Below are 14394 nucleotides of genomic sequence, written 5' to 3'. Positions count from 1 at the left end.
ATATGTCCACCAGGTGGTGCTGCTCCATCCAGGAGGAGGTGACGTGGCTTCATGCGAGACTTTACCGGACATACGTCACGTAATAGAGCTGGGCTTTTTATTTCAAGCGAACAAGAAGAAACATCAGTAAACCACAGGAGTAATAACCATAACCCATCTGTAAACTAGTACCGGCTTCATGACTGAGGAAGAAGGACCCAAGACCGCTCTTTAACTATGGTAACTAAGTAGTCATGATACACACCAAAGCGTTTATAGCTATATAATTACAACTATAACGATACTTAATGATAGTTACAACTGCAGCCGGCCGGTGTGGACATTACATTCACATATGAGCTCTTTATGTGCGTCTAAATCGATGGCTCCATACTCTACAACGCTTCGAGTACTTTGGTGCCAAGTTGCCAGCTGGTTGTATAACTATCAGCTATATTAATTGTTGCCTCCCCTGTTTGGCAGCTCTTAACAACCATTAAGGGGATCAGTTAAGAGCAAGTCGGGGAGCCAGGTCGATGTATCTGGGGGACAATATGTATTAATTAAAGCACATCAAGCGTTACCATATTTTCCCAGGTAGCAGGAACGGCCAATGCGGTCAGATGATTTAAAGAAGGCTGGTGCACCATGAGCTGAGAACTGCTTCGGCAGTCACCTGGACCTATGGCAAGGTAAGCAGCAGGTTGCTAGCCAATTGGAACTCTTAAGGGTTTGGTTATTTAATTATTGAATAGTGAGTGTAAAAATTCGTCACATTATCAATAATAACATAGTGAGTATTAAATATTGTATTCTTTCCTGATCTGACCCTAATGCTTTGCAAAGCAGTTGGTCTTTATATGAATAGCCTTCATATTATGTAGATCTATATAATATTGTACATATTTATACAATATTGTATATATCTGTACAATGGGCAAGACAATTGCCTTATTCAGTCAAATTGATGAAAAAAAAACGACAAATGATATACTACTGCAAAATAAAAGAGTAGCATATCCAGTCCTATCAAATTCATTTAAAATATGTCCCTGATGGTTTAAGGCAGGGGTGGTTTCGCAACCTGTTGGTCACAGTAGGGGCCCTGTGCCTGCATGGCTTGTTGTTTGTATTTTTTATCATTGCTGTGTTAGCTGTTAATGGGAATTCTGTGATGATGAACAATGAAACACATAGCGGCACGTTAATCATCTCACCTTTTTGACATGGCGACGAGAATTTATTGTTAATGAGTCTCTACGCAATACTTGGTGGGTCCTGGGGCCAAAGGAACCTCCACAACATGAAGAAGTTTGATTGATACACCCCTGCCATTGTCCGAAAAGCAATTTTCGTGTATTATATGAGGATTAGGGAATCAGTGAGCAGGTTATTGATTTCAGACATAAACCCTGTTTTGAATTACTGGCTTATCCGGTGGTGTGTTTCTCTCTATGCTGGCTCCACAGGATCACCTTCTCCTGCCTGCCAGCCTCCTGGTACTGCAGTGTGTCCCTTCTCTCCCTGGGATGTGCTCCCCGACAGAGGCTGCTCCTGCTCCTGCTCCTCCTCACCTGCACCGGGCTGTTCCTCCTGTCCTCGTACCACCACCAGCTCTGGGGGCCCCGCCACCAAATCAGGGCTTCAGTCAACAAGTCAGTAGAAGCCATTCGCTAGGATGTAGTAGTACTAGACATGGTTGACGTTTATTGAACAGATGGTTGAGTTAGAGTTGGTTATAAACACTGTCATGTCAAACTGTTCAACAGCGCGTGGTTGTGGTAGTACTGTTCTGAACGTGTTGTGGCAGATGCTACATCTATGTCAAAATGTTGTTTTGTGGGGTTGCCTCGCTTATCATTTCCACCTCTACATAAATATTTTATGTTTTATGTAGTGGCATGCTAGTCAAGATGTTTGGCCGTTTGATTCTCAAAAGTTTCTGGGTTCAAAAAATGAAAGAATCATTAGCAGTCTACCAGTGTGAGTCCTAGAGCAAGATGCCCCCTAACTACTCCATTGTGAGTTCACTGCAAGTCCCTGTGGATCAAAGTGTCTGCTGAAGGATGACGACACACTAAAGGGGCTGACCATACCTCGCAGGTACCTCTCCCTGGCTGAGACCATGGAGGCCACAAACCTGCAGGACCCAGCGCTGAATTATGGGGTGGTGGTGGACTGCGGCAGCAGCGGCTCCAGGGTCTTTGTGTACTACTGGCCCCCCCACAATGGGAACCCCCACACCCTGCTGGACATCAGGCAGATGAAGGACCGTGAGAGGAAGCCTGTGGTCAAGAAGATTAAACCTGGTGAGCTTCGGGACGGGCGAGTAGCACCGCAGCCTTACCCTCTCGCCCGAGGACGAGATACGTGGCTTTGGATGTTGTGATCGAACAAACAGATATGATGTACACTACACCAGAATACCATATGGTTTCAGTCAATACTGGATAAAAATAAGACTGGATGGTTTGCAACTAGTCTATCATTTGGCATGCTGCCGAGGGTTAGCTCAACATTACAGAGGACAAACACGCTCCAAGACCCCGAATCACAGTTTGTGTGAATTTTCCAGCTCCATTTAAATTCGCTGTTAAAGGCTGGCTTTTACATTTCAAACTTGATGAAAATGTCCCCCAAATCCCAAACCTTATTTCCAATGCAATATTGTATTGAGGATGACAACCATGATGGCCGCTCGGTGAATCCTGTCCTTCCACAGGGTTTTCTGCATGGCACAGAAAAACAAGAACCCTGAACACTGTTTTTGTACTTTTTTACTAGCAGAAAATGAATTTAAATGTGAATTTCTACAGGTCCTCCTCAATGGGACCACCGTTCTAATCAACTTTCATATATTAATCACAGACACGTTCAACTCTTTGAGGCTGTGAGGACTCTGTACTCCGCTGTGATGCTTCACGGAGATCATAGTTTTTATGTACATCATCACTCAGCTGGCAACCAACCATTGGCAGCGTTTTCACTACGTTGCTACAGAACAGCTGCTAGCAACAGCATGAGGCTTAGCCCAGACATATGGCTCCTAGTGTGTGAGTAGCTAAACGATGTTAAACAAATGGCAGATACCAGGCTGTGGGAAATAACAAGCCTGTCATACGCCTGAAGAGATAGATGTATATTAATAAAGGGTATATGTAAATATGCAGTAGAAATGGACTTCGGTCCGCTGATATGGTGGTTGGTGGAAATTGTGGTAGTTTAGTCACGTTGGCAGTGTTTCACACACATGGCTTTATCTATTCTCGTCCTGGCCGTAAGATTAGATACACATGTCTCGTCTTTGAAAGGCTTCGTGGCACAAAGTTAATACCTTTTCGCTCACACATAACTGCTCAGCGTCGCTTGTAGGTCAACGCCTGTACATTTGTGAGAGTGTCAGCAGGTGCTCAAGCAGGTGTTTTGACAACTTTGTGTGTCTGACACATCGGTTTACCAAAAGATAATCCATGTAAAGAAAATCCATGTACACAGGTGGAAACTCCTGGTTCAGGTATCCAGGTGCTCAGTCTTTTGAGTCATGGATTTGTGCCTCAAAGCTGACTATTATTATTATTTTTATTAATTAGATGTATTTGATTATTCTGTGTATGCTTTAAAAGGCACCTTTTAAATGTTAGGCCAAGAGGCTAGGTTTTACGACCCAGATGTGTTGTTGCCTGCAGGTATCTCCACCCTGGCCCAGACACCCGAGAAAGCCAACGTCTATCTCCAGCCGCTGCTCAACTTCGCCGCAGCCCATGTACCCAGGGTCAAGCACAAGGAGACCCCCCTCTACATCCTCTGCACTGCTGGCATGAGGCTGCTGCCGGACAGGTAGGGGACAAGCTAGCCAGGGCTCAGCAGGTCAAGTTAAGTTAGTCAAAGCTAGTCAGTTACAAGCTAGCCATGTAGAAGCTAGCAGGGCTCCAGACTAACTTTATGCGTTGGTTGCACTGGTGCCCCTAACTTTAACGCCGTAAGGTCACCTTTTTATTGCGCTCCATAACTTTCATATAATGTGAATGATTTTTGTACAAGAATAATGGTGTGTTCCAGGCAACCCATAACCCGTGTTTTCACAACCTTCTACCCGTGAAAATGCCCTGGAACGGCAGACAAACCCGCAACTCAACTACCCGTGAACTCGTACCAGACCGATTCACTCCCAGTTCCAGCTCGTAACTTACGGGCTAAAAAGCAGCACCGCAGCATGAGGTGTAGAGAAATGCTTGTCTTTATTTGAAGCACAATTATAAATAAAAATAAAGTGTTTCAAGTTTTTCACTGAGCTGAAATGGAACATTTCAAACTAAAAAATTAAGCAAAATAAAACATTTCCAAATAGAAGGGCTTGTGTGGGTAATTCAGACTCTGAATAACTACTCTCAGTAGTAGGGCAGGTTGGAACTTGGCTTAGTTTTTTTGAATGAAAAAACATTGTTGTTTTTTACCTCGCTTATTTTTTACCTTGTATGTTTTTACCTCGCTTTATTTTCCCCCTCTTTTGTCGTGTTTATTTTCTTTATCCGTTTCAGTTACTCTGGCGCTCAGGTCGTTCGCAATTTAAAAAACAAACAAGCAGTGAACAGGGCCAGAGCCAATCAGAGGCAAAGAACCGACGAGCTCTTTCTCTTATTGGTTTAGACCACGATATGATCCTACCATGACGTGTGAGTTCGATTTCAGGAGAACACAGAGAGATGATTCGATTACGAAGGAAATTAATTTTTCACCCGGGCAGCGTCAGGTGCACCAGTGCGACCTATAAAAAATATTAGTCGCACCCCTAAATATTTAGGGGTACTCTGGAGCCTGGCTAGCCAGGGCCACACACACAGACAGACAGACAGACGGCCAAATAGCGTATATGTTAGCCGAGTACTGCTAGCCAGGGCCTTGTTGCGGGTGTGTGTCTTGCTGTACACACCCTAACAGCCCCGCTCTGCTTGCCTGCAGCCTGCAGGCAGCTATCCTGGAGGACCTGGTCACAGACGTGCCCATGGAGTTTGATTTCCTCTTCTCTCACTCCCACGCTGAGGTCATCTCCGGGAAGCAGGAAGGTGAGTCCCAAGAGCATTCCGGGATATTTCGATAGGGGAAAATTGTTATTGGATTGGACAAGAAGATGAAGGGTAGGGGAGATAATAATTATTAACTTAAATGTATTTTACAATGTAAGCACCGAGCAGGTTTCTGATCACTTGCTCATGGAGATTTCAGTTCCTTTTGTATTTTGAAAATGGAAGCTGTTTCTCTGCAGCACTTTTAAGTACATACATCGTAGGGACAGGTAGTGGTTAGGGCATCTTTCTAATGGATATCTACACCCAGCCGACAGTGTAACCCCTACACTAAACTGTGCAATACCTCTGATCTCTGTTTCTTTGTTGGCTTTGTGTTCTTTATAATGACTGTGTGCTGTTGGGGGTGGCATGTGTCTGGCCCAGGTGTGTATGCATGGATTGGCATTAACTTCGTTCTGGGCCGGTTTGATCACGCGGAGCAGGGTGAGTGGAGCATTCAGAATGCCATTAAGGATATTTCTTTAAGGTATTTTATGTTACAAATGTAGGCATTTTAGAACCAATGTTGTCTTTTTGTCTTGTTTTCCTTTCTGAAGAGGATGCCACTGTGGAGGTCACGACGGGGTCAACGCACCAGCAGCCAATCAGCCGGCGTCGTACCGTGGGCATCATGGACATGGGCGGGGCTTCTCTCCAGATAGCCTATGAGGTTCCCAGTGCAGTCACCTTCAGCTCCCCACAAGAGGTGAGGAAATCATGCTAACAAGCCTCTACATAGTTCATCCTTATAGCCTGATTTACTATTTACATATTTAGGGGACTCTGTTACGCAAAGCGACTTTCCGGGCATTCAGATACAGGTCATCAAAGAGCAGTAGAGCTGCAGAAATCGAACTGACTATCTTACGCTGTGTGTGTGTGTGTGTGTGTGTGTTTGTGGCCTGTAAAAGGAGGAGGCGGGGAAGAGTCTGCTGGCGGAGTTCAATCTGGGCTGTGATGTGGACAAGACCCAGCACGTGTATCGCGTCTACGTCACCACCTTCCTGGGCTTCGGAGGCAACATGGCCCGCCAGAGATACGAGGACCTGGTGGTGAACAGAACGCTGGCCAGCAACAGGTACATACAGACACACAGACACACACAGGTGTTAAAAGTTGTGATGATGATTCGCTCTGCAGCGTACTTGATTCTGCAGCTGTAACCCAGCCACAATCGCAAAGCCTCTGATTTAAATCCAATAGTATCTCCCATGGACTGATCCCTTACCTCTGACCCAGGCTGCTGGGCTCCCAGACCGGCCTGAGCCAGGACAACCCCTCCTTGGACCCCTGCCTGCCACTGGGCCTGTCCGACACGGTGGCCCGAGATGGCCACACCCTGCACCTGCGGGGCCAGGGGGACTGGAGCCGCTGTCAGAGCGCTGTCCACCCCTTCCTGGGCCTCCACAACGGGACCATGTCCCCCAGGGGAATCTACCAGGTAACAGCCACCTTCAACCTACTCCTCCTATTACCGTCAGTCAATTTCAACTAGCGTCGTGACCGTGGAAGCCTAGCTCAAGTCTCAAGGAGCTTAGCCCATACTCCTGAAGGACAACAACAAACTATGCTAAGCCCAGAGGAGAGAAACCCTGAGAAGGAACACAGAGGAGGGATCCATCCTTCCAGGGACAGCTTGGGGTGCAATAGGTGCCAAAAGGGGAGACATTATGGTTACAGAAACATGCAAAACAGAGGTTAAGGAAGATTAAAGGGATACGCTGAGCTATCTGTAAATCTGTGTTTGCCTGTCTTACCCAGATTCAGACGAGTTGTTCGATTCCAAATACATCATTGGGCGTCCAGAAGGGGGGCTTGCTAGATTAGCATTTGCTTTCCATAAACCGCTTCCATTGAGAGATTTACAGTAGGCTACCTCCTCTTCAGGTCAGGGGGATACTTTAAAAAATATTTATATTTAAAAATGTGTAATGAATAGAGGCTTATTCAAAACGAGTTCCAGTACCAACACAACATGATTGTAGTTTGTCTACAAAAACCAATAATTAGGCTGCCGGTGGTGCGCTGCTGTGGCAGTGATATTATTGGCTGCTTCTTGCTGGTTTATCGCTGTGGAGGGTAGCCTTCCAGCGAAACTTCACAGGTAGGCTCATAATCACAGCGCTGAAGTAGTGCAGAGCTCCAAGCTAAGTAGCAGTGGACAAAAACATATTCTTTGTATATTAATTATCTTTTCAACCCATGGGAATTAATTTGGTCTAGTGTTCAGATGTTATTTTTCGCACAGTGTCAAAGACAAGCGACAATTCTCGACCTGGATAAACATCTAGGGTGTTTTTTTTCTGTGTTAATATCTAGGCTGTTTCTGGTCCTGGGTTAATATCTGGGCTCTTTCTGGGCCTGGGTTAATATCTGGGCTGTTTCTGGGCCTGGGTTAATATCTGGGCTCTTTCTGGGCCTGGGTTAATATCTGGGCTCTTTCTGGGCCTGGGTTAATATCTGGGCTGTTTCTGGGCCTGGGTTAATATCTGGGCTCTTTCTGGGCCTGGGTTAATATCTGGGCTCTTTCTGGGCCTGGGTTAATATCTGGGCTGTTTCAGGGCCTGGGTTAATATCTGGGCTCTTTCTGGGCCTGGGTTAATATCTGTGATGTTTGACGTTATTATTTCCGTCCCCCCAGGCTCCCATTGACTTCAGTAACAGCGAGTTCTACGGTTTCTCTGAGTTCTACTACTGCATGGAGGACGTGTTGAGGATAGGAGGAATATACGACAGCCTCAAGTACGCCCGGGCTGCCACGGTGAGTGGCCACGCCCACAAGCTATTAGCATCAAGTTATTCAATGTCTAGTTACCGAGACACTCTCCTTAAAGCAACTTGCATTGAATTCAGGTTGGGGTTTGGGCATTGCTCAACGATGCCTACCAGAGAAGTCCATATACATATTAACATACCTTTGCGTGTTAAGCATAAGAGCTAGTTATGGAAGTAAATCTCTCTGTTCTGTTGTACAAATGTATTCAGATAGGTGAAACGGTTTATCTGTGTTATATCATTAAAACGCTAATATTGATCTCAGACTAAAATGATCCCATGTATTCTATAGACCAATTATCCCAAGGCAAGGTCTGACTTGACTGTTGTTTCATAAGCAACCCACTAGCAAGTTTAGCCATTACCATTTTAAAATATAAACTCTGCTATGCATCTATCGGTTGGTCGTATACATCTTGAGAACAAGTTAAGTCTCTCAGTGTTACCAAGTCCCTTTTTACAAGGGACTTGAGTGCAAGCATGTCAGGTTATATTTGTTGGGGTTGGATTTTCAACAGTTTTTTTTGTGACTTTGGAGAGATTTTCTTCTTTGTGGGAACGGGGACAGCTGTTTCACTAGTCATGTGCTTTGGTTCCTCTCCAGGATTACTGCAGAACACAGTGGTCGACCCTGAAACAACGGCTGGACAGCAAGCTTTTCTCCCAGCAGGCTGACGTTACCAGACTCAAGTAAGAAATTAGGACCTTACCTGTACATCTGTACACTGTACATACCTAGAGGCTGTACATATCTGCTACTATATAACTAATACCAGGTATACACTGGGGCCCTGCCTAGATAACTAACATAACTGCTACTGAGCAACAGATACAGCTTCAACACTAGGGCCCTACCTAGAGAGCGGACATAGCTGCTACTAAACAACAGATACAGGTTATACACTAGGGCCATACCTAGAGAGCGGACATAGCTGCTACTAAACAACAGATACAGGTTATACACTAGGGCCATACCTAGAGAGCGGACATAGCTGCTACTAAACAACAGATACAGGTTATACACTAGGGCCATACCTAGAGAGCGGACATAGCTGCTACTAAACAACAGATACAGGTTATACACTAGGGCCCTACCTAGAGAGCGGACATAGCTGCTACTAAACAACAGATACAGGTTATACACTAGGGCCATACCTAGAGAGCGGACATAGCTGCTACTAAACAACAGATACAGGTTATACACTAGGGCCATACCTAGAGAGCGGACATAGCTGCTACTAAACAACAGATACAGGTTATACACTAGGGCCATACCTAGAGAGCGGACATAGCTGCTACTAAACAACAGATACAGGTTATACACTAGGGCCATACCTAGAGAGCGGACATAGCTGCTACTAAACAACAGATACAGGTTATACACTAGGGCCATACCTAGAGAGCGGACATAGCTGCTACTAAACAACAGATACAGGTTATACACTAGGGCCATACCTAGAGAGCGGACATAGCTGCTACTAAACAACAGATACAGGTTATACACTAGGGCCATACCTAGAGAGCGGACATAGCTGCTACTAAACAACAGATACAGGTTATACACTAGGGCCATACCTAGAGAGCGGACATAGCTGCTACTAAACAACAGATACAGGTTATACACTAGGGCCATACCTAGAGAGCGGACATAGCTGCTACTAAACAACAGATACAGGTTATACACTAGGGCCATACCTAGAGAGCGGACATAGCTGCTACTAAACAACAGATACAGGTTATACACTAGGGCCATACCTAGAGAGCGGACATAGCTGCTACTAAACAACAGATACAGGTTATACACTAGGGCCATACCTAGAGAGCGGACATAGCTGCTACTAAACAACAGATACAGGTTATACACTAGGGCCATACCTAGAGAGCGGACATAGCTGCTACTAAACAACAGATACAGGTTATACACTAGGGCCATACCTAGAGAGCGGACATAGCTGCTACTAAACAACAGATACAGGTTATACACTAGGGCCATACCTAGAGAGCGGACATAGCTGCTACTAAACAACAGATACAGGTTATACACTAGGGCCATACCTAGAGAGCAGACATAGCTGCGACCAGGGGTGGGAAAAATAATCGATTCTTCGATGGATCGCGATTCTCTCTAGAACGATTCCGTCTCGATCCAGATAAATTATTAATCGGAATTAAAAAAAGAAAGAAAAGTATATATATATTTTAATTTGTTCGCCTGCTGCAACATTCTGTTCGCCAGAGAGGGATAATTTTAAAATTATTTATCAGTGTGTATTGGCCAATCTGATGTGTCTTGACAGGATTGCGATTCAGCCTACGCATAGCATGCACGCAAACTCACAGCCAGACACAAGAACTCCTTCTAAATCAAGAGCAGCTTTTTCTTTAATGACATAGAAAAGAAAGATTAGAAAGAAATAAAACTGAAACCTATTTTTTACCTACTTCCATATTGTGTTGTAATGCAAGCTGCATTGATTATTGCATTGTTCATAGAAAGTCATATTTGTGACAAAAGCTTTCTCTCTAATAAAATATTAGATAAGTTAATTCATCTGTTGATGTCTTTAATGATCATCACAAAAGTAGGAAGTGATTAGCAAACTGGGTAGCAAACTTAGATGTATATATATATATATATTTGAAAATCACACATGGAAATGTACATAAAAAAAATTGATGCATCGATAATCGCTTTAGAATCGAATCGTGGACCTCATAATCGGAATCTAATCGTGAGGTGCCAAGAGATTCCCACCCCTACCTGCAACTGTACAACAGACACTGGTTATAGACTGGGGCCCTACCTAGTGATATTACATACTTGCTACAGTTCAGCAGACTCAAGTAAGACACACTTTCAGACATTTAACCCTTTGACCACATGAATGGACTAAAGTGAGACACCATCGTCAACGTTCTTAGCATTCTATGACTCAAGGTGGAAGGGTGACATTAGCTCCAGCTGACAGCGCCACCCCCGACTTTGTCCCAGGTACCAGTGCTTCAAGTCGGCCTGGATGTACGAGGTGCTGCATTCGGGCTTCCGCTTCCCCAAGAACTACCCCAGCCTGAAGACCGCCCAGCTGGTCTACGACAAGGAGGTCCAGTGGACCCTGGGAGCCATCCTCTTCAAGACACGCTTCCTTCCACTCAGGTGAGCCTCAGGCCAGCGAAATGGCACCCAGTACCAGGGTTATGCACCACCAAGAACCACCAGCTTTTTAGTCATAGTCCACCAAGTCAAAGTTGCAGCGCTTCTTTTGTTCACTGGTCGTTTGGATGAGCATTCGAGCTAAATCAGGAGGTCACTGCCATTAACATCATTTTATTATATTGTACACCTGATTTTCTACTGTGACGTTTTATTGCTGTCATCAGAAGTCTCATGAATAAAATGTAATATTTGCAAAAAGAAAACCTCGGGTGTTGCCGTCGTGAAAAGAGAATGCCCCCACCTGCCTCAGGGATCCAATCAGAAGCCCAGGTTGTGAGTGTCCTCTCGTCTCCTCCTTCTCCTCCTGCTCCTCCCCCTTCTCCTCCCCCCCAGGGACCTGCAGCAGGAGGTGTTCCGGCAGAGCCACCCCAGCTGGCTGCGCTCCTCCTTCCTCTACAACCACCACCTGTTCTCCGTCTGCGTGCTGGTGGTGCTGCTGGCCATCCTGCTGTACATCCTGCGCCTGCGGAGGATCCACCAGAGAGAGCAGAGGCAGTCCGAGGTCCTGGACCTGCTCTGGGTGGAGGAGGGGGAGGCCCTGCTTGCCTGAGGGGAGAGAGACCCTGGGTGGAAGAGGAGAGAGAGAGGGGCGATAGACACAGACCCTGCTGGCCTGAGGGGAGAGAGACCCTGGGTGGAAGAGGAGAGAGAGAGGGGCTATAGACAGAGATCCTGTTGGACTGGTGGGAGAGAGACCCTGGGTGGAAGAGGAGAGAGAGAGGGGCGATAGACACAGACCCTGCTGGCCTGAGGGGAGAGAGACCCTGGGTGGAAGAGGAGAGAGAGAGGGGCGATAGAGAGAGACCCTGGGCGGAAGAGAGAGAGGGGAGATAGACAGAGACCCTGTTGGACTGGTGGGAGAGAGACCCTTGGTGGAAGAGGAGAGAGAGAGATTCTGGCTAGCGCAAAACGCTATCCAGAATGGCTTCTCATTGCAGCTTTGAAGACCTCACTGAGCCAAATTCAAATATTGGAGGTTCATTTCATTTACATGTAGTATTGTCCTTTTTGTGCTGTTTTTTTTTTTAATTTCCTTTTGTAATGTCTATTGCTAACGTGCTCAACCAACTCAGATGAGAACAGGAAATCCTGTTTAATTTACTGTTTTAATTAAGTATTTATATGCAGAAGAGTTTACCTCAAACTGTACACATCAATATACCAAAGGGGGCTGTGGATCAGTTCTTGCTAACATATTTCAAAGAGACCTCTGAGATCTTGTAAACATAGGAAAAAGTAAAAGAAAGTTCAGGCCAGATCTGTTTGGATTTTTTATTCCCACTCGGTTTGTTGGCCAAACGGGGAGTATGTTCCGACATATTCTAGCCCCATGGCGTCAGTCCAGTAGCGTTGATCCTGCGGTGTCCCTTTAAGGCTCTATACTGTTATATAAATAGACTGATCGTGTTGGTTTGCTAATGAAGGACAAATGGTGACTTGCAAGGACAAGCCCCCTCTGGCATCATTTAAACTGTATTTCCTAATTTCCGAATTGCGTGATTTCACAATGTGTGAAAGATCAGAAAATACCATTCCTTAATTGTCAGCTTGCTACTCAATGCTGCTACACCTCTGACCAAACCAGAGACCCAGGGAGGGTGTCTGGTGTAGGCCAAGGGTTAACCGCCAACACAGGAAACCCTCCATTAAGTCCCTGTTTGTGGATGACCAACAAGCAGGAGTGCATGGCACCAAATTAAGTTATCCTGCTTAGTATTTGGAATGGAGCCAAAATGTCCACCATGTTAATGAGAACCATTTGTGTACTGTAAAGACACATACATTCCGTGACCGATTGGGGAGCTGTGTCAAAAACTCAAGAATTGTACGACTGTTGTAGATGTGTGTATTCAACGCCGGTTCTCTGATGGAACGCTGGTACACAGCGCGGGGGGGGGGGGCTTGAACCAGCAACCCCAGGATTGGAAACTCATTGGCTCCAACTGCCAAGAAAAACGACTGAAATTGGTTGGGTCGTTGGATGAAGTGTTCTCAAAGCGCTGGGAGTGAGGTACACCCTGGAGGTCGGCCGTCATTCCTGTACTCCACACATTCGACAAACTGCCCTTTTCATTTTTTCCTCCATCTTTGGTTCCTCTGGCTGTGTGTGATAACCGGTGGTCACTCCTGCGCTTCAGACGCCTCGTATCTTCAACCACTTATAGACTAAGTAATGTGAGACTACTGACAGACCTGGAGGTGGTCTGAGGAAGAAGACGCGCGTACGTATCGCCTCCTCTCTAGATTTCGGTGGGGCGTTTTAATGTTTGAAAAGCGACAATCTTGCAGCTCCTATTGGACAGCATGACAAGTCCTGGCCAAGTAGTTATGGGATGACTGAACAGAGCTGGGCATTGTGCAATCTTAAAGACTATTACAATGGAAATGACTTGATTTTTGTCCTTCTCTGAATGATGCAATATTGCTTAATTTCATGTGAAAAAAGTACAATAAATCCTTGCTTTTTCATAAATACAAATGTCATCTTTGGGGATTTTGTTTCTTTGACCCAGTTTGTTTTCTCTTATTCAACTGGTTTAAGTGGGGTGGAGAAGAGTGGATGAGGGCCAGTTAAACCAATGGGGAAACGACTTTGAACGTAAAACGTTTAACCCCTGACACGCAGAAGTGTTGCTGGGTTGGCGTGTGTTGAAGCAAACACACCAGAACACTTGAACCACCAGGGGGAGTAGTTCAGCATTCTCCAGGGTCACATGAAACCGCTGCCAATGCCACAGCTTTACATAGGGTCTATGGACACACTAAAGAGACCAATTGCTGTGGAAGACCACACTTATACAAGCCAATACCCTGGCTGTGTTTGATTTTTGCTCACTAGTTCCCTCTATGTCTTTTCCCTACAAAGTGAGCACTATATAGTACACTGTCAAGAATAGGTATAGGGGGAATTGTGACGATAATTATGTAGTTACACAGGAGATATTTGGTCACACAAAGCAAAAATATTGGTGCCAGACCATCTCTACAGTATTGGATATATCTGATGACAATGAAGCCCACTATGCATCATGAACTAAAGTGCAGAAATAGATGTGCATTTTACACTTACTTTATAGTGCATTGTGGGTATTAAGAAGTGCATTTTATAGCTGACCAGATTTGTACACATAACAGACATCACTACAAAATGGGGACACCTAAATAGTGCACTATAGAGGGCACAATTGGACTGATTCAAAGACTGCCCGGGTGTTACATCATTACAAAGTTGAGGCATATAAAAGACAAAGCTCTTGCTGCCTCCTTTATAACTTTAAAGATTATCAATGCATCATTTTGATGGCAACCTAAAGCAGGTACCTTTTCACAACAGGGTTCCTATTCTAACACCATGTGTGA

The 14394-nt window shown here is 45.2% G+C and overlaps 1 protein-coding gene across 1 annotated transcript; it reads left to right on the top strand.

Moving 5' to 3' along the window:
* The first annotated feature begins 110 nt into the window (after positions 1–110).
* LOC307071851 (ectonucleoside triphosphate diphosphohydrolase 7-like) lies at positions 111–13446 on the top strand. The gene is made up of 14 exons (XM_079730962.1): positions 111–219; positions 577–671; positions 1449–1634; positions 2083–2288; positions 3666–3816; positions 4939–5042; positions 5430–5489; positions 5603–5751; positions 5957–6123; positions 6285–6486; positions 7687–7806; positions 8425–8510; positions 10813–10974; positions 11368–13446. The coding sequence occupies exons 2-14, from the start codon at positions 664–666 to the stop codon at positions 11582–11584; spliced, it is 1818 nt and encodes a 605-aa protein (XP_079587088.1). The 5' UTR covers positions 111–219; positions 577–663; the 3' UTR covers positions 11585–13446.
* Positions 13447–14394: the final 948 nt, after the last annotated feature.

The sequence above is a fragment of the Pollachius pollachius genome (assembly GCF_949987615.1).
Source record: "Pollachius pollachius genome assembly, chromosome: 2".
Taxonomy (NCBI): domain Eukaryota; kingdom Metazoa; phylum Chordata; class Actinopteri; order Gadiformes; family Gadidae; genus Pollachius; species Pollachius pollachius.
The sequence above is the reverse complement of the archived record's forward strand: the minus strand, read 5'-3'. Positions and strand labels throughout refer to the sequence as shown.